The following is a 22,707-nucleotide window of genomic DNA, read 5'->3' as shown; positions in this document are numbered from 1 at the left end:
CCTTATTAGTCTGCTGTTTGGTTTTTCAACTATTATTGCCTATTTTACCAAGCTGACTTCAGCTGTTTCTCACAAAGACTTCTTGTACTTTATTTTCCATGGTAGAACCTCAAAGAATGCCTCGCTTGATAGCACCTGAGAATCACCTCTGGGTTACATTGTATGCTTGACTTGCTGGATTCTATAAATAAAAGGAGTTCCCAATGTAGCACTTGTATTTCTCCCAAAACTCACTGCAGTTTCACTACTTTCTTCCTTTTTTTTTTCTTTTTTTTTTTTTTAACAATCAATTAGCTGATTTTTAGTCTACAGGACAACACATCCCTTTTAGACCAGCCCAGCCTGAATACTATTTCAAAGAAGTCAATATACAAGTGGTTTCTAGATAAATCTGATTCCTTTTTCTTAGTCTATTAAACCTTCTCTCTCAACTTCTGGCGTATTTCAATATAACATCATGTGCTTTTTCACTGCTCCTCGGTTTTATTTTAACCTTTTGTCACCTTTAGATGTTGATCTGTGCTTTGATAACTGGGTTTGGAGTATGCATTTAATAAGTGGTAAAAGGTGGGAGGGAGGGAGGGAATAGACTTTCTCAGGTAAATCCTTGTTAGACTTTCTGAAATGTTACCTGTTTGTTACTTGTCAGTCTTACTCTGTAGTCTTACAGTTGTACTGTATTAAATTTTCACTTTTTTGCTCATGAAAGACAAGTGTCTCTAGGGAAGTAAAGGGTCTTTGAGAAAATGCAGGATCAATCCATCCATTTAAAAATGAAAGTGAAACTCTTGGCAAAAAGTTTGAGTCTGACTCTGGCAGGCCAAATAACACAGCATAAATGCAGACAAAGAGGTAGACAAGAAAACTTGTGTATATTAGGCAGGTGTTATAACTTTTTAATGAAGTCATTCATTAAGTGTCAATTATGTGGAACTAAAGTTCAGGCTTCTGGTAAAATTAATCCACAACATGAAAAATTTTTCATCTTTAACATCATTTAGAATAAAGTAGTACCTGAGGAAGGAATGTTAAAATAAGAATTTATGTTAATCCCTGCAGAATCTCACTGAAGTAGAGAATGAGCTCTGCGACATTCATGTTGGGAGCCTGCAATGAGGAAGTGTATGGGTGCATGTGCTAAGGGTTATTTGTTACCAGATGTTAGGGATAAAAAACGGATAATAAAAATTTTAAGAGGAAAAAGATTAATTCTGAGGCAGTGATTGATAGCTTCACTCTTCTGAAAAATGAGTCACACTTGCTAAACTAGAAGAAGAGTATGCGTTTTCTCTGCAGAGCACTCACAAAAAATGATAGTGGTAATTTGTATCATATTGCACTCTGCAATGGGTCCATATCACTTAATGTCATTTGAATTGCACAGCCAGAGACAACATTCAAAGTTTCAGGTGATGATAAAAAAAATGCCTTTTAAATGAAAATTGAAGAGAAATGCCTGCTGTAAGATGGCATGTTATTTTGTTCACTTGAAAATATCCTACTCTCTGAATAGAATCTGACATTTGATTCAGCCTTGTTAGTAAATATGGAAGTTGGAATAAGCTGGGCTTGTCCGATTTGCTTAGGAATGAGATGGCACCTAAATTTTTTAATACCTACAGTATGAAAAAAAAGTAACTGTGGAGTTCCCTTTTTTTTTTCTTACTTTCCTGCGTGGTCTTTTCTAACAGTTTATTCCCATTATAGCTCATTGAGCTGAAGTACAGTGGCACAGATCAGTAATTAAAGAATGCCTGTATCCATCTGCCTAGTGACTCTTATGCTTTGTTGTCTTTATATCTGCACATTGCGTTGGCTGTGAACAGCCAAACAGAAGGACGTCCCAGTGAGGTTCCAAATCCTAACGTTTTGTCATCTTTATGTCTTACAGAGTTCTGAAGCCTCTGAAGTGGTAATCCTGGAGCGCTGCTGGATTGTGGAGTTCAGAAGTAAAACAGATGTTTCAATAGTTCTCAGTAAGTAAGACACAGCTCAGTATGTTCACTGTGCATTTTTTTATTTGTCAACAAAAATGACAACCAAGAAAAATAACCACCCAGACATTGAAACTTCGCTAAAATGTTAGCTAAAATATAAGTTGTCTGTTGGAGGCATTCATCTAATTAATGCTTCTCTCTGAATTCATGCCTGAAAAGAAAATCCTAAAAGCTATTGGTTTACTTTTTCTAAAATCAAGTGAAATTCTTATGTCATCTTGTTCCTCTGACAATAAATAGAAGTTTGACATTCTACTTTGTTAGGTGTTATGTACAATATGGGTTTTATGTTGATGCATAACCAATTCATCTTATTCTTGAATGATTAATCATTGCCAACCTCCCTATTAAGTGAGGGGTTTCCTGTTTTTCTCACCTCCTATCATTTCCTCATTAATAAAATTGTTAAAAACAGTAGAAAAAAATGAGTTATTTCATAGAAATCACAATCGTTTTAGTGGAAATATTTTATTTGGTGAAAATGTTGACATAAGAGTTTTCTGTGCAGGAACAACTCAAATAGCCTTTGTGTTAGAAATTTTTCCTGGTACCACTGCAGAGTTTTGAAGTCCTTAAATCAATTTGCCATTTTCTGTTAGCTGTAATGCTCTAAGAGCAGTTTTGGTAGGCTAGTAAAACTAGCTACAGGGGAAAAAGATTGTGGGCTTGATGGCCAGCTTTACATTTAGTAGAAGTTCCTGCTTTGGTTTTTTTTTATACTCACCAAAATCTTCAGTCCACTTCAAGGAAAATGTTGCTTTAATTATGTTAACTTTTGTCCTCACCTGCTGAAGTGATTCTTAGTGTTTGGTCACATTTGAGAAGGCAGTGAATTAAAATGGTTTAGTGGGCATGGTGGTGTTGGGTTGATGGTTGCACTTAATGGTCTTAAAAGTCTTTTCCAACCTTAACGTTTCTGTGAAAATGTATTCATTGTGGGTTTTATTCTTTTCTGGAGAGTAGCCAAATCCTGCATCTTTAGTAGTAGAATTAAATCTTATGTCTTATGCCTGATGTTGATGCACTGCATTGAAAAGGACTTCTTTCTGGATTTGGAAGCATTGCTTGGCCTAACTATAACAGCTGAATGATTACCATTGACTCTCAAATTGAGACCTTCCTAATCATGCCCTTATTGATTCCAATTTGCTGATTGGAATCATCAGCTTTAGGAGGTGGTTGTGTTACAGTTTGGGCATAAATACAGTCACGTCAGTTCCCTTCTGGTACGTCTCTCAGCATAACGCTGCCGAACTGAATGAAGAATACAGTTGTAATTGCTGACAGGATTCTTTCAGTAAGTTTTGAAGTCTGCAAACATGACAGTTTCTGCGGCAGTGAGACTGGCAGATTTTAAGTCCAAAAGCTGGGGAAATAGACAACGATGAGTACTGAGTAAGCACTTCAGGCTGCCTATGAAGAAAAAGAGACACTGAATACGTGTGGGGGAAGAAATACACTTACACAGTTAGGAGCAGAAATTCCTACCTGAGAGACAGACTTTCTAAAACAAAGTTTGAAGGTCAGTAGTATAGTTAGAGGTAAGGGTGGCATTCTGACCTGCCTCTAAAAGCATATTAAAGTGCAAAAAGAGGAAACAGGACAGAAAACTCCAGGTATACAGAGCCAACAAATGATGATGAGCGCCTAGGGTGCGACCAGAGGAATACAACAGAAGATAGAGGAGAAATGGATTTCAAGCTTGGCAGTTTTCCTGTGCTGGAGAACAAGGGCAAGAGCGTGGCTTGATGATTTGTTGGGTGGGAAAAGAAAACGAAAGCCAGACTATTATGAGGTGTTAGAACAAAACTGAAGACAAATGAAGATGATATACTGTGTACTGAGTGAAGGTAAAATACCAAAATAAGTGAAATAATAATCCATGTACTGTAGGAGAGACAACATTCAGAAGACAAAAATGGGGAGAAAACCAAAACTCAGGAACTAAGAAGAGAGGTCTTTGTCAATAGGAGCTTTGATCATGAAAAACTAGCTGCGTTGTCACAAGAATACATCCATTGGCCATTGGGAGCCAAAAAAGCTCCAAAATATGTATCTGGGTCTTTAAAGATTCAGGTGGAAACGGGATGGGAGGACATACCTGCTCACCATGTCAAATTCTTTGTGGAACACGGAAGAGCTGTGCCAGAACACAGCAGAAGCTCCAGAGAAGCAGGTGGAGTTGATGGGTGAGATTTAACTTGTGTGTCTAGGAAGGGACATTTTCTTCATCTTGAAGAAAATCAGCTGGGGGTTCACCTTGGAACTGCGAGGGAGGGAGGTTTTGGACTGCGCTTTTAGCCGAGTGTCTCCAGCTTTTTCTGAGTGGTGGGCTGAATCCTAGGAGATGGGAGCAGGCGTGAGGAATGGAGACTGAGATATCCAAGAGGAGAAATGTAATAAAGGGCAGTGGAGTAAACACAGAGGGAGAAAGGAGGACACTTTCATGCAATATCTAGGGATATGGTGGAGCTGAGCGTCGCCCTAGGGTGGCGTGGGTGCTGGAGCATAAGGGGAGCACAGAAGGGGTCAGGCAGCCGCAGTGGACAATCCCATCAGGGCTTCAAGCGCAGTGCTCCCAAAGCAGCCTAGCTCGAAAGATCTCCGAGCGGACCATGAGAGGAAACAGAAGGATTTGTTAGGTGAGCTCTCGCCCTGGACGTGGCTGGTTGCTGGCAGGCCCTCGTAACACCAGCTAGTTGCCTAGAACAGGTCAGATGCTGGTGTGAGATGGATCTGATTGAATGTGGCAGTTCGCGCACGCGTGATTCATTCCTGAAATCCCGGAAGGCGCGATAAGGAGAGCGTTTCCAACCCTTTTGTCCAAAAAGATCTTAAACCTGGAAACTGCTGCTGTGCCCTGAAATGTTTGAGCACTGCAACGTTAACTTCCTTGCCCTGGATTCTCCTCAGGAATAGCCACCGCGTTCGCGCCCACCTAAGCTCTCCCCTTCTACAACAGAGACAAGCATCGTAGCCTCACCACACACAGAGGTGCATAATCGTAGCTGTTTAGAGAATAGTTACATCTCTGCCGGACCTGGGAAACCCCGGTAAAGGTGGCTGTGCCGCTGGCGGCAGGGGCGGCCTCTGTGAGGAGTGGCCGGGGCTGCCCCGTGCTGGACTCAGCCGGTTCCAGCCGGCTCCAGGCGACCCACCGCAGGGCATGGCGCAGCCCCTCGGCCCCACTGGTGGCACCTTGGGGAAAGCCTCTTTCAGAAAGGGTAAAACACTGCCCAGCAGTGAGGCGTGAGGAGCAGAAGTGTGAGGAAGAGCCCTGCGAGCACCCGAGTGAGAGCAGATGGAGGGGAGGAGGTGCTCCCGGCAGAGATGCCCCTGCAGCGCCTGGAGAGACCCCAGTGGAGCAGGTATTTCCCTGCAGCCTGTGGAGGGAACACGCTGCAGCCAGGGGTGAAGCGTGAGGAGGAAGGAACGGCAGAGAGGAGCTGTTATGGACCCACCAGAGACACCCCAGCCCTCAAACCTCCGTGCCGCTCAGGGGGTGGGGAAGGTAGAGGAGTTGGGAGTGAAGCTGAGCCTGGGAAAAAGGGGGGAGTGGAGGGAGAGGAAGGTCTTTGTTTCCCCCTAGTCAGCACTCTCTTAATTTGCAATAAATTATTTTTCCCCTAAGATGAGTCTGTTTTGCCCATGATGATGATTGTTAAGTGATCTCTCTGTCTTTTTCTCAACCCATGAGCTGCTCCTGCTTTTCTTCCCCAACCCTGTTGAGGGGGGGGAGTGAGTGAGTGGCTGGGTGGGTGGCCAAGGTCAACACACCATGGTTAATTTGCATCAGGTGTTTTTCTTTAAGTGTTTTGTCCGCTTCCAAATGTGTTGGTGTTTGAGCAGAATATGCAAAAAGCTAGGCAACTGGGAACAAAAAGTTGTGTTAATGTTGCTAGTTTTTGGTCACTGTTAAGTTTCTCTGGAATAGGGCAATTAGAGCTGTGTGCCTAGATGATTGAACGTGTCGCAGGAGCAATCTGAAGTTGACCACGGTGTTGTATAGAGCCTCATGTGAGCGAGAGCAAAGAACTGGCTGCCTCCTTTCCTCCAGGTGATGTTGCAGAACACAAAATGGGGCCATGAACCTAAGAGACACAGGCACAATGAAATGAAATCAGATGCGAGAGACAGCATTCAAGGACTGCCTTCTCTTGACCTGTAAATCTTTTCTGTTTTTCAGGGTAAGAGATTCCTTTAAGCCTGTATTAATTGCATTACTGTGCGTGGTCCTTTAGTGAGAACTAGGGAGGTAAGAGCTCTAACATCCAGGTAGGGCTGGTGAGGAGAAAGGGAGGGAACAGAGGAAGAAGACAGAGCTTTTGATGCAAGGTCACAGTCATGTAAAACATAGTGCTGTGTGTCACACAAAAAAGGCCTGCATCTAGGAATACCCTTAAGGTGGCAAGCATTCCTTTTTGCCATATATAGTACATAACCTACTTAACTTGGAGCTTTTAGTTTCCTGCCATAGTAGTGGCTTGGAAAGGCAGGTCAGTATCACTCCCTGTTTTAGAGATGGAATAACTGAGGCGTATGTTAAGGTTACTCTTGCAGACATAGGCAGAGAATCAAGATCTCCAAATCCTGCCTTTTTTGAGGTAGGCAGGTGGTCCAACCAGAGATATGAGATATACTTCCTTTCAGCAAAAGCAGTCTAGTGCTTTGCAAAGGCCAAACTTGGTACTTTCGGTGAATGCTGCAGGATTTCTGTTCAGTGATCTTGAGATACCATTGTGGTATTTAAATATTTGTGTGGTCTGCCTTGCTTCCATCATAGGTGTGGCATTTATTTAATGAAAGGGGAGAAGCAATGTGGCATGTGTGAAAACCTGCAGGTTTTAAAAGAAACAAAGTATTATACTGCAGTAGTCAACGTGGGATATCATGCTATATTGATTTCAAATACCTCAGCCTTTTTGTGAGCTTCTGAGGGGACTTAAATGGAGATTATAATGGTAACTTATATTCCAGCATTGCAAAATAAAAAAAAAAAACACTGAAGATAAAATTTTTAATTAAATTCTTTATCTTTGATTGAAAGTTTAACTTCCAAAGGAAGATTAACATAGCATCATGAGTAACCATGGGATGATTTCATCACTATTAATTTGAACATGAAATGCATCAGCATATAGAATTCAGTCGGCTTTGTGAATTAAAAGCCTCTGATGTCTGTGTTAGAAATATCCTGCGGATATAATTTACGTATCAAAGCTTCCATTCTAGTTTTTGTTACAGCATATGGTGGTTAGCTGTGATAGTGCTTTATATTTCAGAGTGACAGTGGCTCATTGATATTCTCAACCATTTTCCACTGCTGAGGTAGCAACTGAGAATTACTTCTAGTCTGTAAAGAGAGAGACAACCTTTAACCTTTTTGAACTCTCTTTGCATATTGGCATAGGAGGAAAAACAGTGATCCTCTAGAAAAGGAGAGGCTGTCACCCTGGACACTGGCCATGTGCTTTGTGCATGTTTTTATTTAAATCCTGCCAGTAATTTCTTTTTTTACCCTGTTCAACATGATTTTATGCTTATAACTCTCATTAAGGAAAATAAAGCAAGCCACAGAATGTCAGTCTTCCTGTCACTTTCACATGTTTAGTCAAATAAAACAATAAAGGCTTTTAAGAAAAAAAAAAGGCAAATTAATAACGAATGAAAGAGCTTTCAAACCAAAGTGTTTTTCCCCTACCCTTGGAAATGTTTGTTTTATTTTATTATTTTATGTTTTAAAAGCCTTTCCATTAAACTGCAGTCTTTTGAAAGACAAGGATCAACTCCAATAACTACCTACACTTTTTTTGGTGACTTAATTATTTCTGACTTTGCAGAAACCCAGTTTTTCATGTAAGAGATTATGATTAGAGTTACAATCAAGCGCACTTTAAAAATTAAGAGGGACATCATTAAGATATTTTTAACAAGAATATTGTTTTCATTTTTAAAACATCTGAAATATCAAAGTACTTGCAGAGAAAAGCAGTAATTGCTATTGTTAAATTGGAAAAATTGGGAAATCTGAGTATTATTACAAAACAAAGGGAACAAAAAAAAATTTATTAGAGGATGATGGAACTAACACCAAAATACACTTCTGACTTCAGACAGTTGGATTAGAGTAGAAAAGGCTTTCCAGTGCCATTGGAGATGTTTCAGCTTCTCTTTGTGGTATTTCCCTATTTGACAATAGTCCTGTTTGAGCAGGGAGGTTGAATTCTTTGAGCTGCAGAACTCCTATGGGACCATAACTTGCGATCGGAGAAAGTCTTGTTGAGATCGCACTTCAGTAAAAAGAGTTGTTGGTGAACAGACATCTGGTCAGAAAAGGCTCTGTGTACAGACACATTTGCTTTCCACTGTCTGCTTCCTCAGCTCTTGCCTCAAGTTGAGTCTCTTGATACTGAAATAAGGAAAAGAAGCAAGGTGGGCAAGCTGCTGGAAGGGCTGCTAAACACCTGCTAGTGAGGTATCTCCACTTAAGAAGGTGCCTGAAGCAACATAGCATATAGCCATTGGACCACATTAGCTTTCCATAATGTCGATGTAAGTGATGTCTCTATTTCTGCCCACTTTGTTTGTCAAGGGACGAAAGTCAACGGCTTGAGCACAGTTACACACTGTGGAAGTTGGTAAGTTTCTACGCTACAACTTACCTTCAAAATGTATGTATAGCAACAGCACTGGCCACGTGGATGTGAGTTTGTATAGTCCCAGGTGCTACATCCACCTGCTATAGAGCAAACACAGAATGCTCTGCTACAGAATCTGTTACTCAGATTTCACCAATGATGCTTTGCCTTAGCTTGCTTTGGCAATGTTATCCAAGTGTTAGTGCTAAACTTAGAGACCAGTTCATGCATTAAAATTGGTAATATTTGGCCCTTTTCTTGTTTCTGTTTTTCCCCTCCTGAGGCCAGTAGCTGTGCCCATTAATTTACTTTCAACTGGACAGTTCAAAACTGAGCTAACAGTGTAGAGAAATGAGAAGAAACATTTTGATAGCTCCTTATCTATTGCAATTGCAGGCTAATGTTTAATGGCAAATATAAAGAGTATGTCTGCACACATTTTTAGATTTGGTCTTGTAGTAATGTAAGTAGTATGGTAGCAGTACTCTTGCTTTTAAGCACTCTGCTAGGTTCCAAGATACAAACAAGATCTTGGAAAAGCTGAGGACAAAGCTTTCTAAAATGTTGATTTAGATAGATAGTGATTTCAATTAGGTATATACAAATCTATTGTGAGGACACACACTTCCAGGTACTGTAGGTTACATCAATATCCCAGCGTCTTACGTCAGAATCTTTCCCTTTCTTTCTGTTTTATTGGGGTTTATGCAAGCTATCAAAAGGTCCTGTGTTGCTTCTTGTAGTTATGTAGAACTTCCTCAGTTCAAGAAGAAAAAGAGATAAAGGTAGAACTGTATACCATTTTGCTTTGAATTTAGGGCTAAGTTGAATGTTTGTTTTGTGAAATAAACTGTTGTGTTTAACTGTGTGAATGTCTTCCCTGTGTTTATGCCACTGAACTCAAAACGCCACTGGGGATGTCCAGCACTAAGATGAAAATTACTTATCTGCTATTGCAGATGCCCATAAAGATAGAAAATTCTCTTAGCATTCTATCTTCTTAAATCTTACATGTCCTCTTACTGAAAAATTATATCATAACAGTAAAACTAGGAATGCATACCAGATAAAGGACCAGTCTTGTTGAAGTCAATAGTAGATGTTCTCGAAAGGTCGGGATTTTTTCCAACACTAACTCATGGTAACTCATGTCAGCACCAACAGCATAACAAAGGATCCTTGTGTACTTGTATTTTCTACATTAACTCCTTAATTGTAAAGTGCTTTTGTCCACCCATACAATACTTCTGTGTTTGGGATGTTTCAATGCAAGTATAATTCTGCTGACACGCGCCACTCATTTGAGGCCTTAATTACATTTGTGGGTCTGTTAGTTTCATTTTCAGAAAGACTCATTTCAGCTAAGTTTTTGTCTCCTTACTGGAACTTGGAATTAAGTGTCTGAGCTTGTTAGGGTTTACTGTGTGCAGTTGATTTAAAATAATAGTCAACGTAACAATCTGGGAGAGAAGAGCAAAGAGATGATGATCTTTATTATATAAATAATCCTGTGTGCTCCTTTGTTGCAACAGACATTTTTGCCAGTGTGCATTTTGGACATTGTGTTTCTTCTAGAATGGGAACTTACAGATAAACATTACATGCATTGAAACAGTATGGGCAATATATAGCTTACCAACTGTTGGGTCTGCAGAATAAAACTTTTAACATTTGCAGTGATGAATATTTTTCAGGTATTTTCACATACTTTTCAAAGTTTAACTTAGCTGTCAGAGTACTCCAAAAATCTAAATATAGCAGACTGTAGTGTTTTGAAGTCATAGTTTAGAATTAATTTCCAGATCTCAAAACTGGCACCTGTTAAATCAGAATACAGTGAATTATACTCACTCCTACTGCATTTCACCATGCATTTCTGGTTTCACCATGCTTATCAAGGGTGATTCAGTGTGCTTTTTGTGTTTGGCAGTCTGATTTCCACAGCTAAGAGGTAAATATAAATAGCATGATTTCAATTGCAAAACATTGATTTCATCCCAAAGCAGATGTGTTTTATCTAGCTAGTGGTAGGATATTTCAAGACAAGATCACTATTTACATTCAAGAATAAAGAGCAAAAAGAAAAGGACACCTTGATATATTTGTATTTACGTTGCTAAGTGTTGGCTTGTTTGTCTGACAGTCTTTCCTTAGCTATGGATATCCAAACTGCTTTTATTAAAGTTGTCTGTGCTCTTAAAGGCTGAATGGTATAAGCAGGTGTTTTGCATGCTTGTAAATATATGGGGTTTTTTTTTATTTTATTTTTTAATTAGAATGACTGCTGGTTGATTTTGGTCTTGATGCTGTTTGACTACATTTCTCTTTTTTTCCTCTCCTTTTTCCACTGGTAGCTCAAAAATAGAATGAAATAAAACAAACTTCTGAATCATTGAGGTCAGTGACAGAAGGGAGTAGACTACTGTGCTGTTGCAGATCTTACCAGAGCAGCAGAAAAGTTGTCAGCTCTTCTAATTACCAATCTTCTGAAGGTTACTGCCCTCATGGCTCAGATGCAGTAGCAGATCACATGAGAGCTTACCGCTGGAAACTTCTATGTCTCTCAATCTTTGACAAACAGTAAAGCTCAGCTTGTTCAGGTTGGTCACTCAAGTACGTATTCTGTGTGTAAACAAGGATCTGATGAACATCTGCAGCTCCCTCAGATTTTGAATATTTTTGTCTCAAGAACTGGATACCTTGTTTTCTGACTGAGCCAGGGCTAGAGGCATGTGAAGCCAGAAAGGTGTTCCCCCACTTTATGCTGCTCTTTTCAGTCTTTCCTCATGAATTCTGTAGTCCAACTGGTATGTGAAATCTTAGCCATCATTCTTAGCAGCAGCTGCAACCACACATTTAGATTTACTTAGATCCACCCCCAAACAGAAAACTTGTCCCACCTCTACTGGGATTTGTGCCAGTACAGTTTTAAGACGCTTCCAGACTTGAGGTTTGCATCTTTTGTTCCCCCCATAACAATAAAAGCAGAGTTAATTGTAAGTGGCAGATGTTCAGTTTATGGAGTGCAAACGGGTTTAGAATAACATGTGGGTAAGTGCCCAAGGTTACATACTCAACTTAGTGAACGGGATTTTAAGTTCACTTTCTATTGAAAAAACTTTTGTATGTTATTTGGATTTTTGAACTAAGTACGAGAACATCTAAGTGTTCTGTTTCATCCTGTAATATGATCTATGGCTTATTTAGGTCAAAATTATTTTGATATCCAACCAAATACTTCAGTCCTTATTAATACAATGGCATAGGTGTTCTGTAGAGTTTTATGTTTCTAAATCAGTTGGTAACTTCTTTTAAAGAAGCACTGATTTTTTTTCTGTCTTTCCCAGTTTGTTCTTCTCGGGATGTGTTGCACTAAATGTCACATTAAATTTGTGACTCCGTGAAGCCATCTATAATGCAGAATTCTAAATGCCTAAGAGGTGTTTTTTCTTCCTGTCCTAATCTTAATCAAATGACTGACCCTTGCTACTTACTTGGATTCTTTGGGAACTTCAGATTCTTCCCCCCCCCCCTTTTTTTTTTTTTGTTCTTAGAAAATTTGATCATTACACAATTAGACTTCAGGCAGAACAGCAAACGGCACGTGGATAGTAATGAGGTCAGAAGCTCCCACATACAACCTGTTGAGTCTTCACAGAGGAGCTATGTCATGCTAAATTATCTGCATGTGTTGGTGAGCAGTATTCTGGCAAGGATGAATGAGAGGCTGAGCATAAAGGAGAGCTCTAATAGAAGAAGTGATGGACACATTAATTCTGGTGAATCCCACTATCTGTCAGAACCATGTCTGCTGCCCCTGCTAAATCAAATTCTTGTTCAAGTTAGCAGCTCTGATAGCTACCTCCTATTTGTGCTAAAAAAGGGTTTCCCATTTCGGTTTGATTCTGCCCCCTAGTTTAGTGGTACGCTAATTGCTTTTGGAACCACTCTGTGGATAGACTTAGTACTGTACTGAGTATGAAAGAGATGGAGTTTGCTTCAAGAGGTGGATGGGGTGCATGATTCTGTGACCATGAAAAGAAATGTGTGTGTGGTGGTTTTAATTGTGTGTGACGTCAACGTTTTCATGACCCCCCTGCTTTGACTCAGAGTTTCCAAAAACTGTGTTTATATTTTCTGAGTGCAGAGTTTCAGAGCGGAGAACCGGATCTTTACCTTGAAGCTGCATCGAGGCCAGATTGCGAATCTTGGGCTGTGGCACTGGGAGAGGCAAACTCTGAAGGTTTGCAGAATAAAATTCAGCAGCTCCGGAGGTTGATCATGGAAATCAAAGAGGAGAGATCATCAGATGAAGCACGGCAGTGTCTCCCTTCATCGCGAGCAGACAGTCTAGGAGAGCCACAGTTTACGAGTAAGTGCATATACTCATATTTTATTGAGTGGTACAATAAAAATGGCCTACTCTCCATAGCAGTACAGATAGTGTCACAAACAGGGTACATAATGCTGTTTAACTTGTTGCTTGACAAAGTGTGGTTGTAGAGGAAGCAAACTGATGAAGATTATCACAAATGTGTGATTACTGTGTTTCTGACTTTTTCTCTCTAATCTGTTTTCTTCATAAGGCTCAGAAATTGTTAGCAATATTCTTTTCCTCTTGTGTCCTATATGAACATATAGACTACTGTTTAAAATGTAGTCTGTTAAGTCTGATAAATATATAAAGCTTTACTGATACTTAAATTAGTATCACAGATTCGTTCTTTGTTGATATAAAAGCACTCAGGGGGTTTGAAAGCACGTCACCATATGTTGGCTCGCGTTTGGTGCACTGGAGTCTGGGCACTGTGTTTCAGTTGCCCACTTACTTAGTCAAGTCTGTATCCAGCATATCCATAAAGCTGTTCCAGACCAATATGCTGACTCTGCTAGTGGCAGAATTGAGCTCTGAAATCTGTTATAACTCCATTAAAAAAAGTTAAAAAAAAAAAAAAAAAAATCTTATTTGTTATTTCTTACTGACCAAGGCCTTTCTAAGCTCTGCAGCTGTAATTTGTCTTGCACAGATTTGAATGATTAGCTATAGTAATGAGAACAGTGTGAAACTAGACCTATTCAGCAACATTATGGTTTCATGGAGCAAGAACTACTATAAGCTTTGGTAGGGTTTTTTGTATCTTTTGGGGTTTTTTATTATTTTTTAATTTTTAACAAAAATCTTGCATTCCAGTTGGTTCTTCCCATCTGACCAATTTTTTTGATATTGGCAAATACTTAATAACACTTACTGGAGACATTACATAAATGTCAACAAGAGACAGTTTAATTTCTACAAGGTTCATTGATACAGTACTTGTGATCCGGTTACTTCCTGCAGAGGGTGAACAACTCAGTGTTATTTAACTATCCTTCCCACATTTCTCTTGTTGCAGCACTGTGGTTCCATCCTTTATCCTAGAGCAATAAGAAAATATTGTCCTTTGCAGTAAAATACGTGCTAGAACATAATTTCACAATGGAGGGAATTAAAATGTTCTTATTGTCCTTAGTATATGAGAAAAGGAGTTCATGTGCTATTTTCCGACAAAAAGAAGTTGTGTTTGTCATTTTACAATTTATATGTAGGTCAATAACATGGTGATATATTTTACTATATTAACCTGATTTATACACTTTCAGAGAACGCGTTTTTTGTTTCCGTTTTTAATGTGATAACATAGCTACTTAAAAATGAGCCATCAGATTTACTATTTTTCCAACAGTCATGTAGTTAGTTGTTGTGATAAAAAAAATCTTACAGGTACCCATCCATGAACGGTTGGGGGGCGTTCCTTAGTTTCCTTTCCCAGCAACAGAAAGTTTCTATTAAAAAGAAATAGGTCTTCTTCAAAAGTAGTATTTTTTCAGGCAACTATTTCATGCAAATTTCTTTCACTGCAAGTTTGTAACATAAAATGTTACTTGGGTGGCAGTGGGAGGAAGTTAGAGGTATGAATTAGGCACATGAAAGTTTTATTATGTATTAAAAAGCTAGACATTGACATAAAATTATTTCTAATATTTTTTTTCTTTTTCTTAACCTTAAAAGGTATTAAAAGAACTGCAAACGAGCCAAAGCTGGAATTCAGTCTTGGTAAGATACAATATTGACTTCTTGGAATTGCAATGGCCTGTGTGTGAAGAGTGGGTTTTTTATATATATACATAAAAATATATAAAAAAAAAAAATATATATATATATAGTGTGTTATACAATGTAACATTATCTGCTTAAAAATAGTTGAACCACCCTGGTTCCTTTAGGTGGGAGACGTGCCTATGCATGTCTTTGAAATGCTAACTTACATTCTTAGTTTTCTGAAGTGGCTAAAGATCTATTGAGTTCTGTAGTGGTAAAATGCTCTACCAAGCTGAAAATCTGCCCAACAGCTTTGTGAATGTTGTTTATGAAATATTCCTTATTTGGGACAAGACATTTAAAATGGAGTTTTTAAAAAGATATTTTATTCAGATGGAAGTACTGTCCCTTTAGAACAAACTTTAAAATGAAAGTATTGATAGTTATTTTGTAGGGAACAGTCAATATAAATGTTCACCTGGTCTTCTCTTTTTATACTTAGTATGAGTAATAAGTATATGAGAACTATGTATTATTATAGTATATAATATGAGAACTTTGTTTCAGGAGGTGTTCTATCGGCTCAAGCCTCCCTTTCTATTCAGAGGTATACAGCATGAGTAAGATTGCTCAGTAAGTCAAGGAAGTTAATTGAATGATCATGTATTTGTAACACAGGATAAAGGCACACAATATTTGCAGCCCAAACTGCGCCATTTAGAAAAGAATATTGTCAACTTTGTCATTGCTCTTTTAGTGCAAAAACTCTGAAGCTTTTGAAATAGTAAGTGAAATAATTATTTACTGTAGAAGCTCTAAATACAATAATTCCATATCTGAAATCAGAATAATAGCTAGGTTTAGTTGATTAATGGTTGGACTTGATGTTCTTAAGGGTCTTTTCCAATTTAAATAATTCTACGATAATTCCCAGCTCCTATATAAGGTAAAATAACACAGTTGCAAATAATTTATCTTTTGAAATATCTGATGCTGCATATATTCTGAAATGATTAAAACCTGTCCAATCTGTTATGATTTTTGGACTCATATAACCTGCTAGTATGCATCTCATGTTGTATTCTCAGCTGTACACTGAGAAACTTTTACTCAGTGCTATTCAGTATCTGTTAAATTTACTCTGATAGAAACACTTTCTAACATCTATTGCAGAAGTGTTTGTGTACGTGAGAGACAGGGGGAGGGAAATAGAGAAATTTGTAAGCAGGATATTATATAAAAACCAATCAAACTCCACTATTTGGAGAATTTAAATCATCTACAAACAAATCTCCCTTAGACCCCCCACCCCAACAAAGCAAACAACATGGCATCAGTGACATGCCTGCAGGTTCTCGCCCTGCTCATTCCATCATGGTAGCCTGTTTCCTGGCCCTGTCCTTTGAACTGGGTTACCCTTGGCTTTTGTACTGCTGTAACTATGCTGATTTAAAAGCTGATACCCCTAAAGCTGTTTCCTTTGGGGCAGATGCAGTTCTGTCTAATACAATCATTTTTAGATTCCCTTAACTCCATCGGGGTAGCTTTACCTGTATGCCTTTTGAAAACTAGACAGTTACAGCATTATAAAAACTTGTTTGAGCAGTTTTTTTCTATAAGGACTATTTCTGCTGAAATTGTTAAATGTTGGCATGGAAGAAAGGCGTAGTTCTCTGCTGGGGAATTACCATGCTGTAATAATTGTTAAGAGTGATTTTAACTTTTCTGTGCCTTGCTCTACACATTTTATAGGTGATGTGACTGTAGTATTTGGGCATAGCTAGTAATTGCTATGCTCCAGCAATAACGCACTCCCAGAATGACCCTGATGTGGTGTAGGAGAGAGAGGAAGGTGCTACAAGCAGTGACTACAAATTAGATGAGCTGTACTTCAGAAAGAAGTTGCTTTCAGTGGTAGATGTGCCCCAACAGGCAGAAGTGTGAAAACGATGTAAAGCCATTTTCAGACTTGTTTGGGCTCATGCTGGATGGAGCTCGGTTCACTCCTTGTGTCAGTACTTGTGTTTTGCATTTGGTTGTTTCTGGTAGGAATTTATGTTCTGTGGTTTGTTCTGCAGCATTATTGGTTGAGTCATTGCAGCTCTGTGAGTGATCTTGTACAGTGACTTCTGCTACTGCTCAAGTAACAAATAAGAGTAACAGTGTAAACCTCTTGATTTTTGACTGGTATTCCTAGCCAATATCATGTCAGGGATATTTGACAGGGTAGGTAAGTATGTAAAGCTGATTCTTAGTGTCTTGATCCTAAAATAGTACTGAATACTTAAGCATAACACATTTGCATTAGGGGAATCCACCTTCAGTGACTGAGTGGTCCATGAAGGCTTCAATTTTATCACATTGTCCTTCTTACTGGAATATCAACATACCCATGCCAACACTTCCTAGCTCCAGCCATCCCGCTCACCACCACTGTGCTACTCATGGGTGCAAATGTACGTGCACAGAGTAGACACCTCTTGCTGGTAGGTGAGACAGGAACAATTTAGCTGGGAAGGATACATGTGCTGTTTGGCCCAACCAGCCAGTTAAAATACCTGTTGCAAGGGCAGCAAGTCAAGATGCCTTCTGTGCTGTTCACCTGGTCATTGACAGGACCGGAAGCGACTCTCTCTCTGACAAGCTGGTCTGTGCATCTGGGAAACAGGCGCTGCTTTGCCCATCCAGCTGAACCAGATGGCTGCCTCTTGGCTGCTGGCAGGCCAAGGGCACTGGTTGGCTGATCTCATCTTTTGAAAGCTTGGTTTATGTCAAATTAAAGACTTGGCATTAGCTTTAGCTAATCAAGGACTTCCAAGACCTCTCTGTGAGGTGAACCAAAGCGTGGTAAGCTTGGATGAGAGAGAGATTTGCTGGAAGCACTCACACTGCTGCGATGCGTGCCTAACTTAGGTAACCAAATCTTAGTGCTCTGCAGAGATGTTTTGTCTTGATTAGCCTAGTCTTTGACATTTGGAACTTGGAAGGCAAATGTAGCACTTCATAACCTATAAAACTGGTCTCTAGCCCTGAACGAATGACTTGCATCTATAATTTTGCTCATACATGTTACATAAACAATTATATTAGTTAAGTAGCATATATATGTATGCAAATAGATATTTCCTTATATCAGTTAATATACACATGTTTTTAGCTATATTAAAAAAAATTGTCAGTTATCACCTAATTGTACTTTGTAACTTTCTGTCACTAGTTAGTCAGTAAATAACATTCAGAAATGGAACTCCCCAGGAACTAAAACAGAATATAGCTTTTTAATAATATTTGGGTGCTGCCTAATATATAATTTATTTAGGGGCAGTGTATCTAAATACTGCTATTCAACGTTTGAAGTTCTGATAACTAAATTTTGAAAGAATGTTATTAAAAAGTCTTGCTAGAGGCTTGCATTCTGTTGCGGTAGCTAGCTTTCTGCATTATATATTCATAACACTCTGGAAAGTGTTCTCTCTGTAAAACGTCCAAAATATTGCCTTCTTTTTATTTTAATTTAAAGTTCAGTCAAGTTTTTTTTACTTTAGATTACCCATCTAGGATCTCCAAAAGCTTTCAGTTTCTTAGGAAGAATGTTAGGGTAGTGAAGTCTGGACTGTCCTATTGTTGCATAATCTCTATGTACTTTTGAAGGTATAGAATAATGTAAATCTCACAGTTATGTCCTTTTATATAATCTCATTAAATAGTGTACAACTCCTAGAAGACTTCAGGAAATAGTTGAAAGAATTAAAATTAAAATTTTTAGGGTATTTATTTTTTCATTTTACCAAATAGTGGGTTGATACAAGAGCTGTCTACCTGTAAGTGCAGAAGTTTTTATTCTTCACTGTCTTATTTTTCCCAGAGTAATATTGTGATGGTATCCCTTGGAAAAGGTCTTGAAGCAGATTTATGTCTGCATTCTGAACCTAAATGGTACATCGATGCTGCTCAAAGACCATGACTAAATGATTTTTCCAATTCTGAAATATCATCTGGAGCTTTTTCAGCAGCAGCTGTTCCTAGAAGAGTGATAAGCAGAAATACTATTTTTATCCATAGCACAAACTTGGAGTCAGTGTCCTGATCCTAGCAGAATTTTCCCATCTAACTCCGTTATCCTTCTGCTTCATCACATTACAAGTTGGTGAATAACCGATACTTTGTCGTGTTAGCCAAATTAAAAAAAAAGTCATCATCACACTTAAGTAAATTTAAAAAGAAAAGTGATCATTTCTCAGTGTGTTAAACACCCTTCAGCATAAAGCAACGCTTTCAGTTTATCCCCCCCAAAAGTTAAGTGTTGGCCACGTTAGGAACAATATTAGCAAAAATATAAAAATGAAGGATGTGTTTATGCTTTTTTTAAATTTTATTTTTACATTTCACCCTTTTTTGTTGAAACAGTTTGCTGAATTTTACATGAATTTGTTCTGGTCCTGCACAAATTTCGTCTTCCACCAAACTAGCTTGTCAGGTTTTTTTCTTAGTTTTATTAATGTACGCTAGATGCTGTTTCTTCTCAACAACAAAAAATAGATAAAAGACAAGTTAAATTGGACAGAAGAAATTAAGGAAGTAGAAAAGGTATCACATGATTGGAAAGAATGCTCTGTTTTTCCTCTGGGAACTGCTCTTTGGGCTTCTGTCTGTTTTGAGACTTTTGCACTGCAGGATAAGATGCTGTAAATGAATTTTATTCTTAGAAATTCTGTTGCTAGGATGAACTTTTTTTTTTTTTTTTGACAGAAAGGATCCTCCCAAAGAAGTAGCAATTTCAAGCCCAGTCTAATAGGCTGTGTTGGTGTGTCTTGAGTGGTTTTGACTTGGGACTTGTCATGTTGAGCTAACTCCTAGAGGAGTTCCCTTTTTCCCACACCTTATGGAGGTGAACTCATGCTAACTTTCAGTCGGTTTCAGTGCAGTTAAATCAATAAGCGGAACTGTCTTCCAAAAATGTTCTAAGACAGTGAATGCCTATCACCTTTCATGTCATACTGTCATCCCTCTTTTGGCAGCATTTGATGATGGAACAGGATAACACATATCGAGCAAATTGATAAGTAGGATCACCTAGAGTTGAGTGATGTTGAGTTAGTGACCCCTGAGGAGATTAAGATCTCCTTACTGTGCTTCTGCATTCTGTCGGGCTCAAAGTAGGCTTTCTTCATTATATGCAGACATTATGTGAACACTACTGAAAAGTGCTTTGTGGATGGATTTGCCAAGACTCCACATCGTTCTTTATCCATCTCTCCTCCCACAGTACTTTGTTAGCTTTTGAGAAGTCTTTTGGGATTCTGTCATAGTCCTTGCCAAAGTGAAAATAACTGGGTTTTTTTATAGGCAGCTTTCTGAAGCTCTACTTCTTTATCATTACACACCTCTTTAAAAGTAAAGCATCGCTCCTGAATTTTGCATGCTGCATACCCCGTCAGAGAAAAGGACTGTCTTTCAGTGGTATTGCCAAAACTGTCCAGATATTACCATTGTGATGTGGTAATTTTAGGCCATTTTGTTGTAATAAGGTAGTCATAATGCTACTACTGAAGTAACTAAAAATATGAAGGGAATGTGTTGGTGTGTTTTCCCTTTAAAATCTTGCCTTCTTTTAGTCTTGCATGACTCTTATGTTATAAGCATATTCAGCCTCCTTCTTGCAGAAAGTTGTCCCATTCCATTTGACAAAGTCAGCCTGTATTCTCTATTTGTCTTTCCAATTTCACTCATTATATTCTGCCTCACTTTATGCATAATGTATTATACTGTCATGGTTTGCTAACCTACAGTGTTCACTATATTAAACACTCTTTTAAGAATGTGTTATGTATACAGGGAAAAACTGAAAAAACAAGTCCAGATATGGGGGGATGGGGGGGACCACCAAGAAGCTCAAAACCAGAGTCCTTTCAAAACCTCATATCCTTGTTAAGTTTTTTCCCAGATATGCTGGGTTTGAGTCCTAGAAAATTAGGCCAGATTTTCAAATCTGTATCTGTAGGCACTACTGTAATTTTAGAAATCTCCCCTTCAATCCCTTTAGGGCAGGGATTGTCTTCATTTGCATTGCAGCTAGAGAAGCAGCATGCTGTCATGAACCTTAAATATTAATCTGTACTAATTGTACTGCTGAATATGCAAGGACTCAAAAATCCCCAGTAATGAAACTTTGAAAGATGTTAAATTAGTGTTCTGCCTGCTTGTCACACGTTGAGAGAATCTGAAACTGAGAATCAGTTAAAATGTATTTCTTTGTAGAATACCTATATACCTATATACAAAGTTATAGATATCTATTCTATGTATGGAGTTCATATATATGAAAATCTGTTTTGTTTCTGACAACCCATTATATCTAGTATAGCATTACTCATTTTTGTTGAGTAGCTGTGTGAGTTATCTACTTAGTTTCTATGTCAGTAAGAAGTAATTCTTGATAAAAGTAGTCTCAGAAATATTTTCAACTTGTTGGCATCCATTGCTACTTAATGATATTCATTAAACAGCTATGACTTGTGTGAATTCAATTTCTGTGTAGGTTATAGAGATTAAAATTCTGCATTATACCATGCTATGGAGCAGTTAGTCACTACAGTGGGCTCATTAAATGCAGGGATGTTTATTTGCTCTGAAGTGGGACAGAGCATGTGATGAACCAGCATGAGGGAGTAAATCATTACCGATGGAGCATATTCCAGCATGATGGGGTAGAGGAATCCACTGACGTACTGATGCGAGTAGTAAGTAGCACGAGGATGTTTTTAGGTATCAATATTAGTAAACGCAGGTGCAAACTGGGTTTCAGGCAGTCTTCTTCCATTCTGTTCTATGAAATTCAAGTATCTTCTGTTTCTGGAAGCTTTTGCTTTTAAGAAAAAAAATCGTATTTGAACTACTGGGAGAAAGTGGATGACAGCCTTGTAAATACAAATGTCTATAAGTCAGGGCTGAGACTAAGGAAAACTTTTAAATCTAATAGAATAAAGATTCTCACAGCGACTCTCACATGTATTGATGTAAACGCTTACGTAGAAATAAATTTTGAATAGCTATGGCTAATCTGTTTAGAGATGACTTTGTAGATACCTGAATTTGAAAAGCTATTTAACAGTTGAAAGGTTTTTTTGGAATGTAACCATTCTGAGAGACAGGGTTTTATCATCTTAGCTCTCGAGTGATGCAGCAGATAATAGGATTAAATTCTGTCAGAAATGTACAAATCCTGAAATCTTGTCAGGTTTAGCAAACTGCTGCATTTACAAGGCCAAGGAAAAAGGAGGATAAGAAGGAAGGACCTTTCTTTTTCAAATCTTAAATAAATAGAATTGGTAGGCTTCTTAGTAAAGTCAGTTTCTTATTGATATTTAAAATGTTACTTTTCTGTCTACTTCACTTTTTTTTTTCATAGACTTTGTAAATGTTGTCTCATATTTGCAAAATTCCTTTTATCCAAAATTTCAAAGGCATAAGGTTGTGTCTATGCTGAAAACTGCAATGTTTTCTGTGAGGTTAGTTACTGGTTCAATTCCCCAGTGAGGTTGGGTACTGGAAGCAGATTAATTACAACAGCTCAGGCCTAGCATGGGTTCATGTACCTCATTCCTTACCAATAAGGGTACTCATGCTGCTTTGCCTGAACTAATTCTAGTTTCTGAGGTAAAACACTCAAAGCAACCATAAACTTTTATGATAACTTGTAAGGCTTATTTAAAGTTACTTGGGAAAAGGGTTCCAGAGTTACTTAAGAATTTATAGAAGTAGGTAAAGATTTAATGCAATTCTGTCAAAATTGGGCTATCTTATTAATGTTTCTCTTTTTTTCTCTTATTAATTTTTCTCATATTAAAAAAAGCCAAACAACTCCGTAGGTACCTTAATTTGTCTTTTAGTATTTTTACAAGCGTAATGCTTGGCTTCTGAATTATTTGGTGTCATAAACTTTTAAATTATTCTGATGAGAATGAAACCTTGTGTTTTCAGGGTATTTTTAAGC

General features: G+C 38.3%; 1 protein-coding gene across 2 annotated transcripts in view; it reads left to right on the top strand.

Moving 5' to 3' along the window:
* INPP4B (inositol polyphosphate-4-phosphatase type II B) overlaps positions 1-22,707 on the top strand; it is a gene marked incomplete at both ends in the record, with an annotated part of 291,862 nt that overhangs the window by 77,200 nt on the left and 191,955 nt on the right. For both annotated transcript variants that reach the window (XM_081999525.1, XM_081999524.1), the window contains 3 exons: positions 1,892-1,976; positions 12,783-13,007; positions 14,685-14,729. In XM_081999525.1, the coding sequence (XP_081855651.1) occupies positions 1,892-1,976; positions 12,783-13,007; positions 14,685-14,729 (355 nt within the window). The remainder of the gene's footprint in view (positions 1-1,891; positions 1,977-12,782; positions 13,008-14,684; positions 14,730-22,707) is intronic.

Source organism: Phaethon aethereus (assembly GCF_964289735.1).
Source record: "Phaethon aethereus genome assembly, chromosome: 4".
Classification (NCBI taxonomy): domain Eukaryota; kingdom Metazoa; phylum Chordata; class Aves; order Phaethontiformes; family Phaethontidae; genus Phaethon; species Phaethon aethereus.
The sequence above is the reverse complement of the archived record's forward strand: the minus strand, read 5'-3'. Positions and strand labels throughout refer to the sequence as shown.